Below are 22,278 nucleotides of genomic sequence, written 5' to 3'. Positions count from 1 at the left end.
TGCGTAATGGGTCAATTAGAGTCCCGGTGAGTTACTCAATAAGCAGGGTTTTATTTTCTATGTTGTGGAAAGTCCATTTAAATACAGTCGAACACTCTGATTTGCAACGCTGGCAAAACAGCTCTCACTGCAATGGATGTGACATTCTTTTTGTGACCTCATTAACAACATCAACAAAATCACAATTTGCAACGATGGGGGAAATACCAAGCACGAGAAGAAATGCCATTATGGTGTTCCTGTGTGTCGCTAAATATTTCCTGAAGACGAGTTACTCTATAATCTCCCCATTTTACCCGTCAGTGGTAAGTCATGTCTTTCCTCAAAGTGTTCTGCATTTTCACTGCTGACATTATAATGTACATGCTACACCCTTTTCATCGTAACTTTCAAGACATTCACCGATGGAATTGGTAAAACTCGTGATGAGGGGAAGTGTCAACGATAAAAAAACAATACGATAAAACGCAATAGGCTAGGGACTTTGTATTATGTTTGAGTGTTAAATCTGTATAGCAGGTATTGGTTGCATAAGACGGCATGACATATATATATATATATATATATATATATATATACTAAAATAAACATACCTGCATCATTACTGTATCAATTCACAACCTCCATTACTCTATGGTTGCATACAAGCCTGTGACAGTGTATGATTGTTTGGCCACGTTTTATGTATTTGGTGAGTTTAAAAAGGTTTAATCCTAGAAAGGTGTAATATTACACTTAGGGATCATGGGAATATAAAAGTGAGACAATTCTTATAATTTCTGGTCACAATTATATTATCAAAGTTGTATATTAAAAAAATCACTGAGAATCCCCACAACAAGTGTCTGGAGTGTATCGTTCATCTGGAATCGGTTGGGCCTGAAACTCAACATCGTCCGGTCGCAGCTTGGTTGCATAGTCTCAAAAGCGAAGTAGGAAGTTTAAAGGGTGTGAGAGTCGAGACCTTGCAACACAAAAGTCAGACCATACTTCGACAGAATTTCAATTGATCAAGTACCTTTAAATTGTGTTGCGGGCGGTGAGATTTTGTTTCTTGACGCGTCAGGAAAGCCATTTTATTTATCTGAAAATAGTGGTACTGCAGAACTACGGCTGCTGATGTAGATTGTTGTAAACAGTCATCGAGAGCGGAAAGCAAGGACTCAGAGAAAGTTATTTCTTCGAATTGTTTATATGATAAGAGGATGACGACGGTGTTGCTGTATTTCGTTTTCCAATAATATTAAATTTCAGTGTTTTCTGTTTGCAAACAAATCTAATACAATTACAACAATACCTTGAAGTTCATTAATATCACAGATAGATTTGCTTCAAAGACATACCTTTGTGGGTATGCTTGTAGGCAGTCAAGGCGATAAAATCATTCTTAAAATGTGAAGGACGTCGTTGGAACTGATCTCTGCGTAAAACTAGATATACCTTAGGCCGCGTTCAAAAAAAATGGTAAGGGGAAGGCTGGAGGAATCGCGATTGAAATCTTATTTTTTCAGATCCTCCCTCTCAATACCCTCAAAATTTTCAAGACCCCCTTCAATATCCTCAAAAATTTTCAAGTCCCCCCAATTACCCTATAGACGCATTTTTCTTAGGAATGCACGCTGAAGAAAATCAAACATGTAATGTGTCGTTCTGCATGCAGATGTTCAACACTACCTCTTATCAGCAGGTTGTAGAGCCATATACCTAGGGCAAGTTCTTAAATTGATTCATTTTTGCATCAGTGGACTTTTTGGATTTCTCAGTCTAAGCCGACTTGAGTTTATCCAACTCTGGCCAGTTCAATGGCGCCAGCTGAAAAGCACACAAAATGACAATCATGAGAGAGTATGAAAATTGTGTATTCCTAGCTACGTTTAACCAAATCGTTCAAAAATGAGCACAGTGACCTGCGAATTTTTTTTTCAAAAGTACAAGGCATATATAACTTAGATGCCACTTATAAATGTTTTACAAAATTGACAATACTGGAAGGTTAAATATTCAATGAAATTAATGTTTTAATCTCAGAAATTTTGGGTGTAATAATGGCAAATTTAATAAAAAAAATTATTCCATTTAGTCACACATTTTTCCATTTAAATTAGAGTCTCTCTTGTTCAAAGTTTTACTTTTGTGTTTTGTGTTCAATGAGATGTGAAAATTTCATTCACTGCATGAACTTGAAATGAATGGTTTTATGTATTGATTTTAAGTGATTTTAGAAAAACTGACTTTTCATCGTACATTTGTATAAGATCAAGTATGGTGACCCCATCTTTTTTCTCTAATATTTTATTGTTCTCATATGCCAGAATTCAAAAATCCATGGTAATTGTTAGTCCCCTAGTCTTCTATGTGTTGCTGTCTGGCTGGATCTTGTGTACAAGTAGATGTATGTTTCACTGTCAATTAAGTGTCCGATGACCGAAACTCTTCTTAAACTACATCAGAGTCAGAGCTACATGTGTTACCCTCATTACCAGTATGTAGTACCAGGGCAGTAATTGTATTATTTTTTTATTTTGACAATATTTTTGTTCAGTTTATACAATTGCGTTCTTGTTCTCCCTACAGCATGTTGAGCTGTCCAATATTCAGCTTGCCAACACAGCCTACGTGTACCGTACATTTGTATCATTCAATTATCACCAATATTTAGACAAACGGACTTTGTTGACAAACTGAATGAATATTGTGTTTTAATTCAGTGTGCTGTAGAGAGACACCAAGAAACTGTGTTTGATACATTGCATAAAAATATTGAAAAATTATCAACAGTTGTAGCTCCTGTCGAATTACAAGGCCAACTTATTTTACGAAAATGAAATGGCATTCATACATTTTTAGATTTTTTCGAGATTAAAGACATGAAATGTTACAAAACGGTTGTAGATTTTGTTTAATTATTACTAACGTTAGAACGATTGGACGACATCAAAATGTTGGGAGTCAAAGTATTTTCAGGTCCCCCCCATAGGCAAAGTTAAACTTTCAAGTCCCCCCTCGACTACCCCAAAAATTTTCGGATCCCCCTGAATTCCTCCAGTCCCCCCCACCGTTTTTTTGAACGCGGCCTTATTGATTGTATTGATTGTACATGTCATGACAACAAAACACAATTCCACAGGTAAATTGAAATTTCAATTGAGAAACTGTTAAAAATTTCAATTTTCTACCAACTTTGTACCGACAGGCTCTGGGAAAGGGAGTCGATCCTATGATCGTTGGTTTCGTCTTGGCAAGCTTTGCTCTTGTCTCCTTCATCGTATCTCCTCCTCTTGGGAAAAGCGTAAGTTACACCGACCTCTTATCCAGAAAAGCAACTTTATATGGACGTTATCAATATGTAGGACATTTTATCTCAAACCTGTAATGAAGTATATTAAAATATACTGATGTGCAAATTACTGATTGATGCCTTGTCATCCTATTTATATACACTTACAATTCGATTCACGCTAAGGTAAGAAAGCTTATCGATAAATGTGCATGGTTCGATTTACTGCTGGCTGAATATCAAGGACTTAAGAATCGTAGGCCATTGTACAACAGGTAACATTGACGAAGGATTGGTGGAGTTAATACGAGGAAAGCTATTTGAATAAAAACAATACATGAAGCCATCTTTTACTGCCATCACATCGATTTGAAAGACTGAAAGAAGATAACAGAAACAAGTTCAGAAAAGCATTCACACTATGTCAACAAGAATTTGGACCTTATAAAATAGTTATATTCTACAACTGTAATAGATATTGGTTTACAGAGTATTACCTTCCTTCGTAAGAGTGAAATATCAACAATTAGTGATTAGATACAGAATATGCACCGTATTTGAGCATGTTTCTTTACTTATTTCATTAACAGGTATAGGCATCAATTCATAAAAATAATCAATCGCAAGATTTGATTAGTTTGATATTTGGCTTCAAGTAGCTAAGTATTCTGGAACTTTTTTCACGACACTCAGATTGTCATCTTTCCTTGCTGTAATATATCATGCAATGTAACAAATACCTCTTCAATTCGTGTGTGAATTCTCATACCAGTTTTAACTTACGGTTTACTGAATGAAATCATAACCGTTAACTCTCGAACACTTCGAGACACCAGGTTGGTTATCGCACAATAAGTAATCAATGACCAATGGCAGTTGTTATTTTTTGCTTTGACGAACTCAATACAAAGGCGTAGACCAATACCACTGATGATAAATGTATATAATAACATTCAGTTCAACAAGGTTTTTAACGAAGCATCACTAGGGGAACATGCGGCAAAAATTGTCTGAAGTGCATGAATTTCTGGCGAAAGCGTTCGTGTTGCAAAATTATTGCGTACACGTAATATCCAATTTGGCCGGCTCAATGTAATGTTACAGTGTTAATTCACCATCCACGTAAAATCTATTTACTACCTGTATTCAAGCATACCTGTGTTCAAGACACCTGATGTATATATAAATATAAATGTAAATTAATTTGAATCTAATCTATTTACTATACTATTATGTTGACCCACAGATTGCTAAATTTGGTGCAAGGTTTATATTTAGTTTGGGTTGCGGGATTGCTGGTCTGTCGGCATTGCTCTTTGGGTAAGTAAGGGTATTTATCACCTGTGACAACAACTATCATACTAATCACGAATGGATACAGTTCTTTTGAAACCAGCGTCAAGAACTGTAGAAAGTTTTCGCTATTTAGTTTAATTGTAATTTAATCTGAAAGTTCATTCAAGTTTTCCACTACATTTGGCTTTAAGTGCCATGGAGGTTATGAAAAACAGCTCACCTAAGATGGCGCACAGCAGCAAACGCACAACAGCAAAATCACTATGAAGATTTGTAAACTACTCAAATTTAGTACTTTCTGTAAGTCGTGGACTCACAGAGATGCCTTAATACCGTAACACATTTTTATTGTTCCTCGTTAAATCGCCGTCAACATATTGTCTTCTCCAAAGATTATAGACTGCGTATGTTTCATGATTAACGGGTTATAGAAACGAACTTGAATGTTTAGAACATCTTGCCTTACAGGTGTCTCAAAGTCATAAACAACGCTGACTACTTCGTCTCCCTAAGTTTCTTGGTACGTACAGCACAAGCAGTTGGTGTCCAGGCTGGTAACACGGCAGCCATAGCTATCGTGTTTCAACTTTACCGGCGAGATGTAGCATTTGCCATAGTACGTATTGGAATTTACATATTGGTGACTTATTTTAAGTATTTATTTTACATTCAAAGAAAAGAAGATCGGAAAGAATATACTATCACTCCAAACAGATTTCCAGAACCTTTCCAGATAAGCTAGAGAAATGTCGCTGTGGTTGATTTTCCATGCGAGGCACCTGCGCATGAATGGCGGTATATATATTTAACAGGCGTCTTTTACGTAGACATATCACATTACCATTTTGAATTTTACATTAAACACAACGAAAAGACTTTCATTTTACGAAAACCAAGGCCTTTTGGGTATTTTTTGTGAAAAAAACTGCAAATCTTAGAGAAATTGCAATCGTTTTTTTAATATTGTTGAGGAAAAAATTAGTATACAGCATCACCCATACTTAATTTGATACTTTACTTTTTGACAGGGAATTTTTCAAATATTCTCTGGTCTCGGTTTGATCTCTGGTCCAACTCTAGGGGGCCTTCTGTATTCAGTAAGTAATTAAAAGCTCATTCATTGGGTCCTTTCTGTTCAACTAAAGGTACAAACTGTACCTGCAGATATACATTGGCTTAAATCCACAGCTTGTACATAAAATTAGAGTTTCTTCAAAGCTTAAGTGAGTTTGATAATCTCTATAATGGTAAACAGATCTGAGACGTACTTGAGTGATGGCTCTAGACTGAACAAAGTGTAACAGCAATAACAAATTTGACAAAGACACGCACAAGTAAAAAACTTTGACTCGCTAAAATAAGACACAAAATTGTGATTGGGAAATGGATCACATGGAAAGGCAAATTGTTATCCACACGTCGGTTATAGTATGTTCTAATAAATTTGAAACCATTCGGCAAAGCATGTCTTAGTGTTGACTAATATGGTTGGCAGACGGTCACTTTGGATTGTATCATACAAACGAATTGACTTCTATATGTGTGTAGCATATTATGTGTTATAGTCTCAACAAGGGAGTGTGTACCCGAGGGCAGGTGACCATTTGCCAAATGGAGGGGGCAAATGGTCTCCTGCCTTGAGAGTAAACAGCCCTTGTTTGGGCTATAATTTTTTTATTACATGCCTTTCTTTTATCCTCTCCAAATTTTAGGGTTTATTCGCAGACGGCCATGATTTATTGCCATGAAAGTTGAAAATCCTCTAGAAAACAGAACGATTATATTGATCAAACAACTTATTAATAAATTTAAATCACTGTTATGTGATCCATCAAATTTTTCATGCAAAAATGTTTTCTTAACTGGATATTCACTGGATATTGTATCATTTTGAAGTCCCGACGTTGTTAAATTGAAAAATAGTTCCGGTTCTTTCAGTCAAATGATGACTATGCGACTCGCTTCGTCATCAACAAGTTACTATTGAATCCTATGGGGCAGGCGACGTTCCAAGTATGAGGCATGCAATAATACCTTTGTTGTAACTGCTGACGAATATCGGTTTCAGCATGGCTGAATAAAAGCGCCTGTCATAAAACCTTTGTATCAATATAGCTCATTGGCAACTATATTAGTTCGCATTGTCAATTAGAAGGATTTACATATATTCTTCATGGTTTACTATTCCGTGGAGACGTTTGCAGAAATTCTGATGCAGCTTGTTTGAATGATGTCTGAAAAATATCAAAGTGGTCCATCGATGGCCACGCTTGATCCTGCAGAAAAATAAACCGACTTGTATGTGAACGTCATTAAATGGTGTTATCTTCAAAGATAAACCAATTTGGCACGTGTAATACTCTAAATAATGGGTTCATTATAATATAGCATTATCGTCCTTGAATAAACCTTTAATACACTTGGTTTGCACATTTCTGACAATCAGATTTATCAACTGGAACGTGTAACAAGTTGGGTTTCAAATAAAATATTAAAATATAAGGGCCGCCGGACGGCAATATTCGAAAATGGATTGTATTATGAAAAGATATGCTACCTTGTATATACAATGCACTATAGTTAACCCTGTTGCACTGGTTCTCTTCATGTACAGCCGACATGGTTCACAAATCTGCTCCAAGGGGCTACACATGATACGGCTCATCATTGTCATAGCCACGAACACCAGTCCCAGCTATCATAATGGTGCAACTGTTATTAGAAAACCAAATATGAAGTGAAGTGTACGTCAACTCGGACATACATTACTATGACGTCATCCCCTTGTTTAAATACTCTAGCTTAAACAATTTGTTTCTGCTAAATACTTCTGTTAATTGCTACTAAAGGATTATTGATGGAAGTGTTTTGGTAAGGATATGTCCTCCCCCACCCTACGATATTACCATATTTTCCAATGACTCAGTCACATGTTTTAGAGATGTTCACCATTTGACTTCCATTCTGACAATTCTCCATTTTCGCTGCCAGGCTGGGGGATATCTTCTTCCATTCTTGGTACTGGGCGGCATTCTTCTAATGGTCATCCCATTCTTCCTGTGCTTGTATCCAGACAGAATAGGTAATGCACATGCTGATTTCTGAGCAGCTTTCCTTGAAGTTTTACAAGGTCTGGATCAAGGGAAGGGGAAGTGATGAATACAGCCACAGAAAATGTATTGATGATACTGAAGTCGGTCAAGTTTCAGAGAAAACGTAATATCTGACTTTTGAATACTAAACCAAAAGAAATGTTACTTACCAGATAAAAATGCTTGACGAACACATGCCATATACGTAAATGAAAGATTGCAGCAAATCAAAGCTTTAATATAATTATTTAGTTGGTAGAAATATCAGCAACATATTTCCGTCATATTTTTGTAGAAGAGGATATCCGTCGCACTGAAGCCCTCTGTCCACTGCTAGTGAAGATCGGTATTATTCTGGGTATGCTTGTGAGAGTGGTCACGGCTATTGAAATTACCTTCCTTGACAGTACATTGGGACTAGCTCTGATATCGGTAAGAAACAAGTCCATGATCTGCATTAAATTGGACTTTCTGGTATTCCAACGTATTAATCGTTCAATGCAATGCAGTGTTAATTGGAATCAATCATCGTTTGATGGATTCAAAACAGGTTATAAGCTAATATATATCTTAAATGGTCCGTTACTCGGCTGCCGCTGGACAATCAGAGTCAAAAAAGGAGTCTGCATATATATATATATATATATATATATATATATATATATATATATATATATATATATATATATATATATATATATATATATATATATATATATATATATATATATATATATATATATACACACGCATTCAGAGGTTGCCTTTATATAAAGCCATTATGGTGATAACCGGGAGGGCACATTATATACATTTAAATTTGTATATACATATACATATACGTAATATATATATATATATATATATATATATATATATATATATATATATATATATATATATATATATATATATATACGTATATGTATATGTATATACAAATTTAAATGTATATAATGTGCCTCCCGGTTATCACCATAATGGCTTTATATTATGGCAACCTCTAAATGCGTGTGTGTATTAAGTAGAACGCACCTCGGGGACAGAAATTCGGGCCTTCAAATTTTATCAATTTTCTTCTGACCTACCACTTGTGGGGGCTCATTTTGAAGCTCTTGGCGAAAGAAAAGTTTTCACCGTCTTAGTTTTTTGAAATCGAAAATTTTATTTTTTCTCATAGAGTTAACACAGGGATGGCGGCCATTTTGAATTTCAAATATCGAGAAATCGCAAGTTATTTGTCTCTCTAGTACCAAAGTTTGCACGGTGACCCCTGATTTTTATTCTTGCTTTGGTAAGAGAATGGTTCAAAGTGTCACTGAGGAAAATATGAGCAAAAGTTTAAGTCTTTCACTTTCGAGTGCATATTACCTTAACTCAAAGCATGTCTGATCGTTTCATCCTTAGATCTCATTTTTGTCTTTGCTCTTCTTTCTAATTTTAGTTGAATATAAATTCGGCGACAACAGTTGGAATTCTGTTCCTTCTAGCTGGTTTGGCTTTCGGAATTTCAGCTCCTGTTTGGGGTCTAATCGGTGATAAGCTGGTAAGTACAGGTACAAGATACAGACTGTCTTAGGAATGTACAAGTACAATGAAATGTTGACAGACAAGGCAAGATGCATTGGTAATGTTATATTTAACACAAAAGGGAAAATCAGGCGACTCACAGGCGCACAACTGCATTATCCATAGATGTATACTGAATGTTCATAATTTGATTTTTACATGATAACCTATATCATGCACGTTTACATAGATTTGTGAATGCACATACATACATACATACATACATACATACATACATACATACATACATACATACATACATACATACACATGTGAGTACGTATGTATGCACGGACATTACCAACCTTTCTTTCATAAGTAGTTTTTCTCATTGCACAATTTTCCATTTCAGAAAATATTTAAAGAATTGAATTTAATTGGTTTGATCTTGGGAGCCGTCGGTTACCTTTTGATAGGTCCTGCACCATTCCTTGGATTGCAACCGTAAGTGACACGTACATTTGTATTGTCAATCACTTATGCTGACTTGTGAGACGAGTTTCTAATCGATGTTTATAATTCTGTTATTGTCTTTTTTGCTTCAGTACTTTCGGTGTGATTGCCACTGGTCTGAGTATTATGGGACTTGGTGTAGGTGCAATCATAACGATTATACCAGAAATGGTCGATGTGGCACTGTGAGTATGCTGACCTTGTTTTGATTCAGATTTGTATTTACGCGTCGTGCTCTGTTTGTCATCGTCGTAAACCACGCGCCTCTTTACGGCAACAGCTCAGCGCTACCCGTTAAGAGATTGATTTTTGCGTAGGTCAGCGGAGCGGAAATTATTGCTCTGGCTCGCGAGAATGCTGTTTGTAAACATGTATGAAAGCTTTCCTATCCTCTGTCTTGAGTTCATGCTGTAATCCGATTAATACTTACAGGTATCCATCCAATCATGTGATCACAGTAGATGCGGAAATAATTTCCTTATCTTCAAACATAGGCGTCTTGTCGCACTTTACGCCGAACTCCACATGGTCGATTTCTCTAAAACAGCTGATCACGTGAATAGAAAAGCGTTTTGGTCTTCAGTTGCCATAGATAGCGTTTAAGTATGATTGATTCACCTAAGTATCTATTTTTGATATAGTTGAACATATATATTGGAGATTGTGTATCAACGATATGTATAAAAAGGACAGTGTCTGTCAAACTCGCCTGTCCATTTTTTTGATATGGTAAATGTTGTATCTCCACACATCACGTGACATGAATTCGATTTTAATTTACAGACAAAAGGGCTATGAAGACAATTTGCAGACATATGGGCTTGTATCAGGTCTTTACTACTTTGCTGACAATTTAGGGTGAGTGTATATCATATGTACAAAGAGACGAAGAATATTGGGTACCACATATACTATATTTGGCGTCTGTTACTCGAATTTAATGCATTTACGCTACCATCAGACAGACAAAATGTTATCGGTTTTCATGGTTCTTCTTGGTTTCTGTAATTGTGGGTCACACCATGTGGTCTCTAATTATTTGTTTTATTATTTTCGCAATGTCGTATTATTTTTGATTGATTGATTATGAAACAATCTTATGATATACCTTTATGAGTGTGGAAGTGAATCCCAATCCCTGAAATATATTTTGTCGAGTAAAGAGAGATTAATCTATTGTTTTGAGAGGAGATCTGTACATAATATGTGCTTGTTCAGTACACCCATTAGGCATAGTAAACATACATACTTCATCTTGGTTTGCCATAGTGGTAAACGTTCTTTTCTGTCATCAGTTTGTTTGTAGGACCAATCATGGGATCGGCTTTGTTTACTGATTTCGGTTTCCCCTTGAGTTGTACCGACGTTTCATTCATGGTTGCTGGTACATTTGTGTTGTATGCCTTCTATGTCACATGCTACCGATGCTGCCAATGTGTTGAGGTGTATAAAATACCAGACAAAGACAAAGAAACGGAGGATAAGTTCGATGACCAAGAAGAGGAAACAAATATTGAACTCAATTCCCAGTCTTACAATTCATTCAATGATTATAATTAGAGATTTATTCATGAATATATAAATCGACCTTATATTTTCCGTACTGTTCATATTTTCGTCAAGTGGGCTAGTGTTCCGTTATTATTATTATTATTATTATTATTATTATTATTATTACAAGTTTAGGGGCCATAAGTATTATATACAAATCTAATAACAGTTTATTGAAGCTGTGGGAATTCTGAAAAAGAGGTGTGATAAATATACTTAGGAGAGCATTTTCATAGTAACTGGGATTACTTTGAAAAGGATTTGGAAATAAAGTTGAAATTTTAAAATACAAATAGGTTACTATGGAAATAGGGCCGTGAAATGGATATCATATTTTGTCTTTCTATCCAAAATATTCCTTTGGTATAATATTTCTGTTGATTACTGGATTTTTACACTGGATAGTTGGGCTTTTTTAACCTAAATATCCCTTTGATATGACACATTCTGTTGATTACTGGATTTTAGGTGGAATCTTTGAAAAAGTGATAATTTTTACTCCTGAATGGTTGCCATGGAAAAATTTCATATTAAAATGTGTGTGATATTTTGGTGTGCTAACCAGAAAAACCTTCATGATCAATTGTTTACATCAATCAATAGTTCTTTAATAGGAATTAGGGAAAAAGTAACATTTTCAATCCCAAAATAGTTACCATGGCAACTTGAAACATTAAAATAAGTCTTTTTTTTTGTGTTCTCTGACCCGAACTCCCCCACTAGATAATTTTCATATCAATCAAAGTAACTTTTCATGGGATATTAGAAAAACTGAAATTTTCAACCCCTAAAATGGTTACCATGGAAACATGGGGCAGTGAAATCGATATCATATTTGGTCTTTAGACCCAAGATACCCTTATGGTGAAATTTTCACGGAAATTGAACCTTTTATTATTCGCGTTATTATTTCTATATAATACTTATATTAATTATTATTATCTCTTATACTTCAAGTATTAAAGTTCGATTGATTGCACTATTGATTTTCTCTTCCCATTTGTTCTTGTAAATTTGATCCATGGGTTACCTATTTCAATGTAGATTTGATTAAGAGTTGATGTATTTTCATGCAATTCTCGTGTCAGTTCATTCCTTTCTCTATGTCTTAAGGATTTTAAATTCTCAATGTAGCTAGATAATGTTTCTGAAATTTGGTATGACAAAGTATTCTATTCAAAGCAACTAGCTTCAAAGTGTAACGCCTCGCCCGTTAATTTTTGGTCCCTCAGTTGCCCTTGCACAAATGAAGAAACGTTCATGGTTCGCTATGACATTCATTCCTCCAGTCATATACCTTTATGCTAAAACAGAGTCCCTTTCTGATGATGACCTCACTGTTCCTCGAAGACAAGTTCCGGAGATTATACAAGAAAGTAGAAGGCCACGTAGGAAGGCCATGTTAACTTCCATTGGCACTCGACTCATTGCAAGCGAAACGGTTGTTGATATTACTTGTGTCATCAGCCTGAGTGACGGTTTCGCTTGCATTGAGTCGAGTGCCCGTGTTACCTTCAAGTTGATTATTTTTAGCAATTTACATATCGATTGATGACTTTTTATGCCAGTCACGAGTTCTTTGTAGAATTATTATTGTTTATTTCTTTCAGTCATAGTGGGTAAGACTTTCAAGAAACGGTGTTTTAGCAATAGGTATAGGACAGCATGGCGAGTAGATTTAACTTTATGAATTAATTCTAGAGTTGTGAATCGATCAGCAGAGACTCGGGTTGAACTTCAATGGAGCCATTTGTCAGAGAGGGACCGATCTGACGTCAAGTGTCAATCTTAACTCAATATTTCACATAGGAGTCTGTTTCGGTCGATTCTTTTTTTCATGAGTTGCTATGCCGAGCGTATATTTACACAGTTTTGTAACATCTAATTAATTTAGAACCCCTAGTTTTCATTATTAGTTTAAATAAAATTGTTTTCAAGAAAATCGCCGACTTCACGGCCTTTTCTGTCGTATTGAGGCGATACCGAAGGATTCAAATTGCTAAGCAACGGTTGCTAAGGGTAATTTCCAAAATCAATCAAAATGCTAAGTTTTCATGGTTTTCTTTGCATAATAATGATTTACAGAACCATCTGACCGTTGACCAGTTTTATCACCGGAAACGCTCAGGGTTCGTGAATTTCGCTGATTTATGAAATCGGGCTGTGAATTACTTTCACGCCTTGACTTCCTGTCTGTGCAGCAGTGGACAACGGGCCAAAGCCGGGCCCAAGCCCTGCAGAGCTCTACAGCCGCTTGGTTAAGCCAGCCGACATGTACAGTAATATCACGTACCGTTATTCTTTAATAAATAATGAAGTCATGTAGACATTCTACACATTGATGATTATGCAGTGCGTTCACCAGCCCGAGCCAGGCAGCAATAGGTACAATGTCAGTCATTATGTAGGCCAATAGGCCTACACTAATATCACGTACGGTGATTCTTTTATTGAATAATCAAGTCGTATACAGACATTCTACATATTAAATACGATTATTATCCAAGCAATGTGCCAAGCGCCTGTGAGGGGGTTGGGGTGTCTTCGAACGCGGAAACCTTTATATAGTAACCTTTCTGCAGGCTAGTTTCAACACTCGATTCGGTTAACCTTCTATTCGTAAAGCATTTGCCTGCAGCCGGTGGACTGTAGAATATGTCTTCACGTAGACCTGCGTACAGGTCTGTGTGTTCCCGGCGTTATACTGTGGCATAACGCCGGGAACACACAGACCTGTACGCAGGGCTAGTCTGCACGGTGTCCTATGGTATCACATGTTGCAGTACAGCACTACCAATGCTAGTGCAACGAATGTTTTTATTGGGAGGGGGCACAATTCAGTTTTTATTCCTCGTATCTCCACATTACAGTGCACGCACAGATAACAAGAAAGTGTACAATTATGAGAGGAAGTTTCGTATGAATACAACTTCAGGTTAATGAAGAGAGATTACAACAATTCAATCCGGTCATCGCGAAATTGTACCGTAAGTTTTCCTAAGTGGTGGTGACACATTGGAACTAATTTGAGAGAATTGGATATTGCAGTAATGCGTATTTTCAGCAAATTTAAGCTCATCTAATGTTGTTGTTTTTTGGTTTTTTTTTGTATTTTTGAAATTCACTTTTCGTTGATAATTTGTAATATTTCAACTTTCAGCTATAGTAGAGCAACTAACACTTTTGACAAATTTTAACAATTAAGAGACCCTATTCTCCAAAATTGGTTCTAATCGTGTTTGGTTTATTTCCATCAGTAGATACGAAATTAAATACTTTACCACAATGTTATATCCCGGCTGGCTTACTTTAATCTGTTGAATGAATATTCTACTGTGAGTGAAGAATGTATTACATAAAACCATTGTTTCTCCTTCCAAGAAGTCAGACGATCTCCTGCCAACAGAACTAACTTTGATACAATCAAGTAGCTTCTGGAAGTACGTCCACTTTGAACTGCCATATCAAAATATTGTCAATGTCCATGCTTGTCTCATCCAGACTGACATAATGCTATCATTTGGGGGAATGATGTCATATTCATGACTGTTATTACTATTCCTGAGGCATTTATATCTGTCTTAGTCTCACATGTACTGACAAGTCTTCCAGCTCGCCTCGAACTGACTATTTGCCTATGTTCTATGATGTATAGTGGAATAAAGTAGCATTTTAGATTACTGTACTCGGTGCCTAAAGTCATCCTTACGTCCCTTCAACATGGGAATACCTGCCTTGCCGGCCCCGACACGCGACATGGACAATGCCATCATGAGTGATCATAACCCCGGTCACGTCACACAGACACTGCCCGCAAGTAATGCCAATGCATACAATCGTGGTGTAATATCAATTAACGCGATGAATATTGCATTATGTTGTAGTCTCTTGCGAGAGCAACGAAGAGAAAAATCGGATACTTGTGGCATTTATACAGATTAGTGCTGACTGTCACGATATAGAATTAAGACACCATACAGCAGTCGACTTGAGGTGTGCATAGCCTTCTATTCAAAGGAAGAAAGGAACATATACTTTGATTGCTGCCCATGAGCGATGGTTGAGAGTTTTCAACGTCAGCCAAATAGGATATGAAAGGATGGGTGATATGGAAATGTCCAAGGCGAGAAAACATGCAACACTTGCATGTCTGTGTTTTGCAAAGTACTTTCTGAAGACCTGTTATTCTGTAATATCTCCATTCTATCCTGAAGTGGTAGGTCAATATTCGTTCTCACTTACTACATGTATTATTTCTGATTTTAGGACGAGCCGTGTGACTCAGTTAGGCACAAGTAGCCATACAAAATGCATTTTTGTATTTTGTGTTGTATCTATCAAAATATGGAAGTTTAATTTTTTTAAATTTTCGTACCACACTACAAGGATTAAATGACAAAACCTTCCGCAAAATAACACGAAAAGCAGGAATTGTAGTGGTTATCGAATGCACGAATTGTAAATGGAAAAAAGACTTTATTTATTTATTTTGTTTATTTATTTGATTAACCTGGTGGCATTGAGAAAATGGAGCAGAGGAATGGTTTTATCCGTGTTGAAATAAAATATGATGAGTTTTCGTCGAGACGTTTTTTCTTCGTCTGTTCAGCTGCTGTGTTATACGTATTTCGTACATTTACTGGCGTCGGTGCTAGCAGCGTCATTCACTCCGTTTTCTTCGTCCACAGGCGCTAGCAAAAGGCGTGAACTCTCTGACAGTTGCTTTTATCCTGGCTAGTTTTGCTTTGGTCTCTTTCGTCGTATCACCGCCACTAGGCAAAAGTGTAAGTTCGATGCTATTTATAGATTTTTGATAGCGATTGTTACATATTGTTAGGTGCAGCGAGAAGTGATTTATCGATACATTTTACTCTTCGTGACGTCATATACTGAACCTGTTAATCAAATAATTTAGTAGGAGTGTTCAGTATTTTTCAGTACTTCTGTAAATTAGGTACTTCAGAAGGCTGAAATGGCAACGATTAGAAAAGATAGCGATCACTGTGATTTTTACCATGACCTATGTACAGATTTATATTGCTCAGATAATTAAGGCCAAATTCATCATTAGTTTTATCTATTATTGCTGGTAGCATAACTCAACCCGGCTGATGATTCTATTGCTAGGCCCGACTTAAAATATGTAATGATGATGTGAACATTTCAGGACTTCTGAAAACAAAATCGTCATACTGCCAACTAGATGGCCATTCAATTTGACCGTCTCGATTCGCCGTAGATTGGGAAATATGGACCGAAGTTTATTTTCTGTTTTGGGTGCGGAATTTCTGGTTTGTCGACATTACTATTCGGGTAAGTTATTGTAGGATAGTATTTACTTTAATAATATAATGTTTAGTGCCACAGGTGTCGAAATTGGATAATGCGTTTATTGCGCCTATTGTGTGCTCTCAATTTACTCCAATCTGTTTTACTGTTCAGATGTATTTTACATGTAATATTTTGTCCTTCTTTTATTATACACATATTCGTTTTAAGTTTATTTGTTATTTTCTCTCGTGCCTTGGGAGCTTTACTTTCCTTTGTGTACAACTTTTCCTGAACAGCAAGTACCCTTATCCCCGTGCGCTGTGAACGCAGTGCACCCTCAGCCGGAAACCTCTCAAATCAAGGCCTTTTATTCAGGCAATAATGTTTTTAGTACATGCATCTTCACAGTGAACGCCATATGACATTTAGTTACGTGCAGGGCATGCTCAAACACTTTCACCATTATCGACCAGCATCAAACAGATTTTAACGAAAGTTAAAACAGCAGTGCGCGCATGGATATTTTACATCTCCGTCGAAAACGTCGAACCGGCTTCACCGGACTGTATAGTTTTCACAAAACAGGAAGACAACAAAGGCGACTCATGACATGCATAACCAGTTTTTCGTTGACAATTAATTCATACACCACAGAAAGTGTGTTTTAAATGTTAATACTATTGCAATCACAACGTCAATTTTCAATTACTTGTCAGACCGACAAGAGAACTTGAAAGATTAGAGGAGACAGGAGTTTTGTATACGTGCAAGGGTTTTGGTCGGAAGGGGAGCTACTCCTAGATCCAATGACTTCCTAAGTAAAGAGTAATACTGTGGTGATAGCCTTGTTTACATAATATCATTCTCGACATTTCACTCCAAGGTGTCTCGATGCTGTAGATAACACAGTCTACTTCATTGTATTGAGTTTTATCATTCGAACGATTCAGGCGTTCGGTGTCCAGGCCAGCAACACGGCATCAGTGGTTATTGTGTTTCAGCTCTACAGGGACAACGTGGCTTTTTTCATAGTAAGTTGATTCGCATATTACATTGTGCTATCTTCATCAAGGGAGGGTCTATCATACGATATGGATATTAATTAGAGTGACTTGAGCTGTTTTCAATGACACGAGATGATGTGTTTTATTCCATCGTTTTTCACAAATGCCTTACTGTGATTTTAAAATAAATACGATGCCTGCATGTAGTATTAATTGTTGTCTGTAAACCGTTGATAAGTTATGCAACAATAAGACCCTACATAATAATTGCTCTGGACGGTACGAATGCTGTAATGCGATTGTGAATGGCTTTACCCTGAAAAAATTTAAATAATATAACTTTACAATTTTGTATCGCCCACTTCACGGCTTTCAAATACATTGTTAAAATGACGTCGACTTAATTTATCATCTTCAACTACCGTGAACAAAATAAGATAATCATATTTTCATTTCAAGGGAGTCCTTCAGATTGCCGCTGGACTCGGAATAATCACTGGCCCAACACTTGGTGGCGTACTTTATGCTGTAAGTATAGTAAGAGATGTCTTTGGTTGGAAACACAGGAAGCGTTGACGACAATTTTTTCTCCATAGTTTGTCACTGGTTAGGACGTTTATGCATAATTTGACGTTAAAGGATTTTCAACACATACTAAGGAAGGGCTCAGTCATTATAGTCTGAAGATGGCCGGGAATTCTTCTTGTGCATCAGTCAAGATAGGAACGTCCCAGTCCCCCCCCCCCCCGCAGAATTGATGAATCCCCCTTTGAGATGACAAAAATTTCATGACTCCCTCCCCCATATTGCTTGAGTAAGTATTACTCCCATTTTTAGTGATAACACTGGTCATAACCGTTGCATAGATACAATATAACATAAGTGGAAAAGAGATCTTTTTCCAATATCCTGCTCTTCTTCCAGATCTCGTATACACTATATCCTGTGTCTCGGCTGGTTCAAAAAGTTGCTTGTAATTTAAATGTAGCTTTTCCATTTAAATGTAATTTATCATGTACTTCTCAACGGGCATTGAGCCAAAACCTACATGGCTATTTCTATGATCCCTTCTTGACCGCAAATCCTGTTATATCTGTGGACATGCGTCAACCAGGTCGATTGGAAACTGTAACATTCAACCACACTTCCATGGGCCTCACTTCCTAGGGAAGTTGTGCATTTTCATATAGATGCATTTTTTCAGAGGAAAATTTTGCATTCGGAAGTCAATCATATCACTAAAAATGCCAGGATAAAGGTCATGAAGGGGTCAAATAGCCAATTTACAGGCCTTGGTACCCAGCGCTCCTTGGGTAAGGGGATCAAAGTTAGCTAAAAGTGCTTGATCAAGGACATGCTCCCTGGTGGCATACTCTGGCCACAATACCATAATGCTACCTGAAGGCTGAGGATACCTTACTAATTAGTATATTCAAATATTTTATGTTTAATTTAAGAGTTATGATACAAAAATGTATATTTATGTATGTCTTCCCTATTGCTAATTGACATAAAAAACAAAGTCATTGAAGTTTTTCATTTACATTCCATCCAGTCTTTGTGTTTATTTATCCAGGTAAGTTTTGTACATCTCTTTCCTGAAAACTGGTCAGATATCGACAGTAGTGCTATGTAACAGCACAGGGGGAACATTTCAATGTAAGGCAGGTTTCAGCTTAACATATCGCTTGCATCTAATCATTGCCCTACCTTAGCCAAATTCTGATAGGAATTGTTTCTTTGCCCTCAACGAGCTGATTTTACGAGAAGACACGCCTGTATGGAGTTGCCAAGTCAAGATGTTTATGTGGCAGATAATACTTATACTTTTATTCGGATTACAGTGAAATTCGAGAATGAAATCATGCAGAGAGCCATTTTCCAAGAATATATTTTGACATTGAAACCGCTTTTTGGCGGAAAGGATACCAATGAAATCAAGTGACCCCCCGTTGCTCTGTGCTATTTGAAAAATACATAACCCCCTTGAAGTTTAACCCCAACCCCCCCCCCCCATGTTGCCGGCTTGAACTTGAACGCTCCCTAAACTCCGATATAGAATTGTTCACGTTTTACTCAGTCTGTTTTTCTGTACTTAATTGTCTCCTCCCCTCCTTTTCATCTTCGTGATCTTCGCATCGTTTTCGTCATCTTCAATTTAATCAAAATCATCATATTCATTGAACAACACAACACAAATGCTCTCATTCTTTGTCTATTTCTCTCAGTTATCGAGTTTTATGCCATGATTATTAGAACTACATGTGTCGCTGTCAAAATCAATCAGACATTAATAACAGTTCAAAGGAAACCTGATGTATAGTTGATGCACATAGTTTATATTGTTTTGTGTATTTGCATTTTAGGCAAGTGGATATTTTCTCCCTTTCTTGGTGCTAGGTGGCGTCCTACTTCTCATCTCACCGTTATGTCTCTATCTTTTCCCGGAATATGAAGGTAAATACTCCGAGATCGCATACTGTGAAGGAATTTATTTCCAATTAAAAGACACCAAATACTAAATTTCTACTTCTTTTCATTTTTAATGCAATCATGAAAATAGAATCATCAGTAGACACGTCACCGCCTGAAAAATCAGAGTGATTTTCACAAGATTAAATCTCAAAATATTTTTAATGATTATCTTGCATCATACGTATTGCAATGGAAAGCATAATATGATTCCACATGACTTCGTCCTCATTGTTGCGCGTTGAAGTTCTTTACGGGTGATAAAATAATCTTAACAAGTAAAAAGTTTGTTTCGTTTGTATCATAGATCAAAACGTACAGTCCTTCACTTCATAGAAATATAGAAAATGCAAGATCTGCCATTACAGCTATCACATTATGAAAACAAAGTTTGCAAAAGAATGTAAAATGGAAACATGTTATTTTTCTGGATTACATATATGTATCGCTGCCAGATCGTGTCCGACCTGGTGATTTCTTTGTATGTTATGAAAGTGTATTATTTTACACCAATTGCTGTAACCTGTGGAGTTCATACGTACACTACGCTAGAGTACAGTGTGTATACATGTAAACTATAGGAACACTACGAAAGTTTAAGAAGTTTTTACAATGCCGTCAAGTTCTCATTCAATGTACCTCTTTCCCTCTTCTATATACGACAATACTTTGTAAATAACCTTGTATTATTATTTTCTGTAAAATACTGTTTCGTCAGGTACAAATTTACATGAAAGTGGCAGAATCGGACCGATGCTTCTCATTATCGGCATAGCGTTGGGAATGCTAGTGAAGGTCGTCAACGCCGTGGAAATAACCTTCCTCGATTCAACGTTATCGCTGGCACTCATTCCGGTAAGCCAAAGTCGAAATCCACAATAGGCAAAAACAACCATCATAAGCTAAAATGGTGTTTTCTCGACTTTATGTAAGCGTTAAAATTCTTTCATGATTAGATTCTGTTATGATTCCTCGTATTTCAGTTCGACGTTAACACGACAACCGCCGTAGCGTTCCTGTTTTTCCTTATCGGGGTGGGCTTTGGTGTCTCGTCACCGATATGGGGCCTCGTCGCTGATAAGTTCGTGAGTATATCGTTAACACACTTGATAATCATGTACATTTTAATAATTTTGTGAAGAAAATGTATTTGAGTACGACTTTTTTCTATATAAATCAGGTTGTCATGGTTTCCAAAACCAAGAGATAAACACAGACGTAGATTTCTCATTTCAAAGATGATAAGTAGGAATGCATGTCTAGTCAAAAACTGGATTTAAAATAAGGATCCGAAATCGAGGACAATCGATCTCTCGTCTCAGTAAGAAATGTCACCTTTCCTATATGTGAAGAGAAATCAGCCTATATTGACCCAGCAATGAGAGAATCTATTACGATCTTTAATGTTAAGTTTTTCCTGCCTGTAAGTATGGAATAAAGTGTAGTCGGCAACAATATATCACATAAATATCGTCAGTCTCCTATGCAAGAAAAATGTTATAATTTAACAAGGCCGAGGATGTACACATTCAATATAAACAATCTTTGTACAGTCTTTTAAGAAACGAGACAGTTGTTAGAAATGCATCAAGTTTAATAAACCGTATTCCTTTTATTGGTAATTCTCTTTCTGAGTAAATGTAGAAAATTCTATTATGTGATGGGCTGAGGCCTTGGCATTCAAAATTAATGTTTTTATTATCAAAGTCTTCAAAATTACTGTATATTTCAAAAGCTGTTCCAGCATAAATCGATGAAATTAAGCGTCTTTCTGCCATCGCATCGGCGGTAAGCAGAGATTACGAAAATGTGAAATGTGATGTGACCTTTGACAGTGATGAAAGTCTGACCTAAGTTATAGTCAGTTTTCGAAAGCGTACCCCATGAAAGTAGAAAAAACCACGCGCTATTTCAATGATGTCATGCAGAGCAAAATGACATCCATTAACTTCAATAGCATGAAATGCAGCCAATATTCGAGTGTCCAATGCAAATGATCAAAGACCTTCCCTAGAAGATGTATCTGATATGAGAGAGAGAGAGAGAGAGAGAGAGAGAGAGAGAGAGAGAGAGGGAGAGGATATGGAATATGGCATCTTGGTCTTACTATAAATTTGTGGGTAACATTCTTTGTGTGTCGTTCTCTTTCAGAATATATTCAGAGAACTTAATTTAATCGGGTTAGCAATCGGGGCAGTTGGTTACTTTCTGGTAGGACCTGCACCATTCTTACATCTAGATAGGTGAGGAATGAGGATATCTTGCTTCATATGATTGTATATGTGTCTATTTA

At 36.6% G+C, this 22,278-nt stretch overlaps 2 protein-coding genes and 1 long non-coding RNA gene across 3 annotated transcripts; all 3 read left to right on the top strand.

The window, feature by feature from the left end:
• Nucleotides 1-13,229, top strand: LOC139116145 (MFS-type transporter SLC18B1-like). Its single transcript, XM_070678690.1, has 12 exons — nt 1-305; nt 3,194-3,289; nt 4,524-4,597; nt 5,042-5,189; nt 5,602-5,670; nt 7,565-7,655; nt 7,961-8,097; nt 9,110-9,211; nt 9,587-9,678; nt 9,780-9,872; nt 10,471-10,545; nt 10,983-13,229. The coding sequence occupies exons 1-12, from the start codon at nt 60-62 to the stop codon at nt 11,245-11,247; spliced, it is 1,488 nt and encodes a 495-aa protein (XP_070534791.1). The 5' UTR covers nt 1-59; the 3' UTR covers nt 11,248-13,229.
• A 1,886-nt stretch (nt 13,230-15,115) lies between these two features.
• Nucleotides 15,116-17,535, top strand: LOC139116554 (uncharacterized). Its single transcript, XR_011548343.1, has 4 exons — nt 15,116-15,454; nt 15,927-16,022; nt 16,478-16,551; nt 17,393-17,535. It is a non-coding gene; the product is annotated as an uncharacterized lncRNA (long non-coding RNA).
• Nucleotides 17,536-17,910: 375 nt separating this feature from the next.
• Nucleotides 17,911-22,232, top strand: LOC139116408 (MFS-type transporter SLC18B1-like). The gene is made up of 5 exons (XM_070679045.1): nt 17,911-18,041; nt 19,880-19,970; nt 20,704-20,840; nt 20,969-21,070; nt 22,137-22,232. Exons 3-5 carry the CDS (start codon nt 20,739-20,741, stop codon nt 22,230-22,232), a joined length of 300 nt encoding a protein of 99 aa, XP_070535146.1. The 5' UTR covers nt 17,911-18,041; nt 19,880-19,970; nt 20,704-20,738.
• Nucleotides 22,233-22,278: the final 46 nt, after the last annotated feature.

Source organism: Ptychodera flava, chromosome 17 (genome assembly GCF_041260155.1).
Source record: "Ptychodera flava strain L36383 chromosome 17, AS_Pfla_20210202, whole genome shotgun sequence".
Classification (NCBI taxonomy): domain Eukaryota; kingdom Metazoa; phylum Hemichordata; class Enteropneusta; family Ptychoderidae; genus Ptychodera; species Ptychodera flava.
The sequence above is the reverse complement of the archived record's forward strand: the minus strand, read 5'-3'. Positions and strand labels throughout refer to the sequence as shown.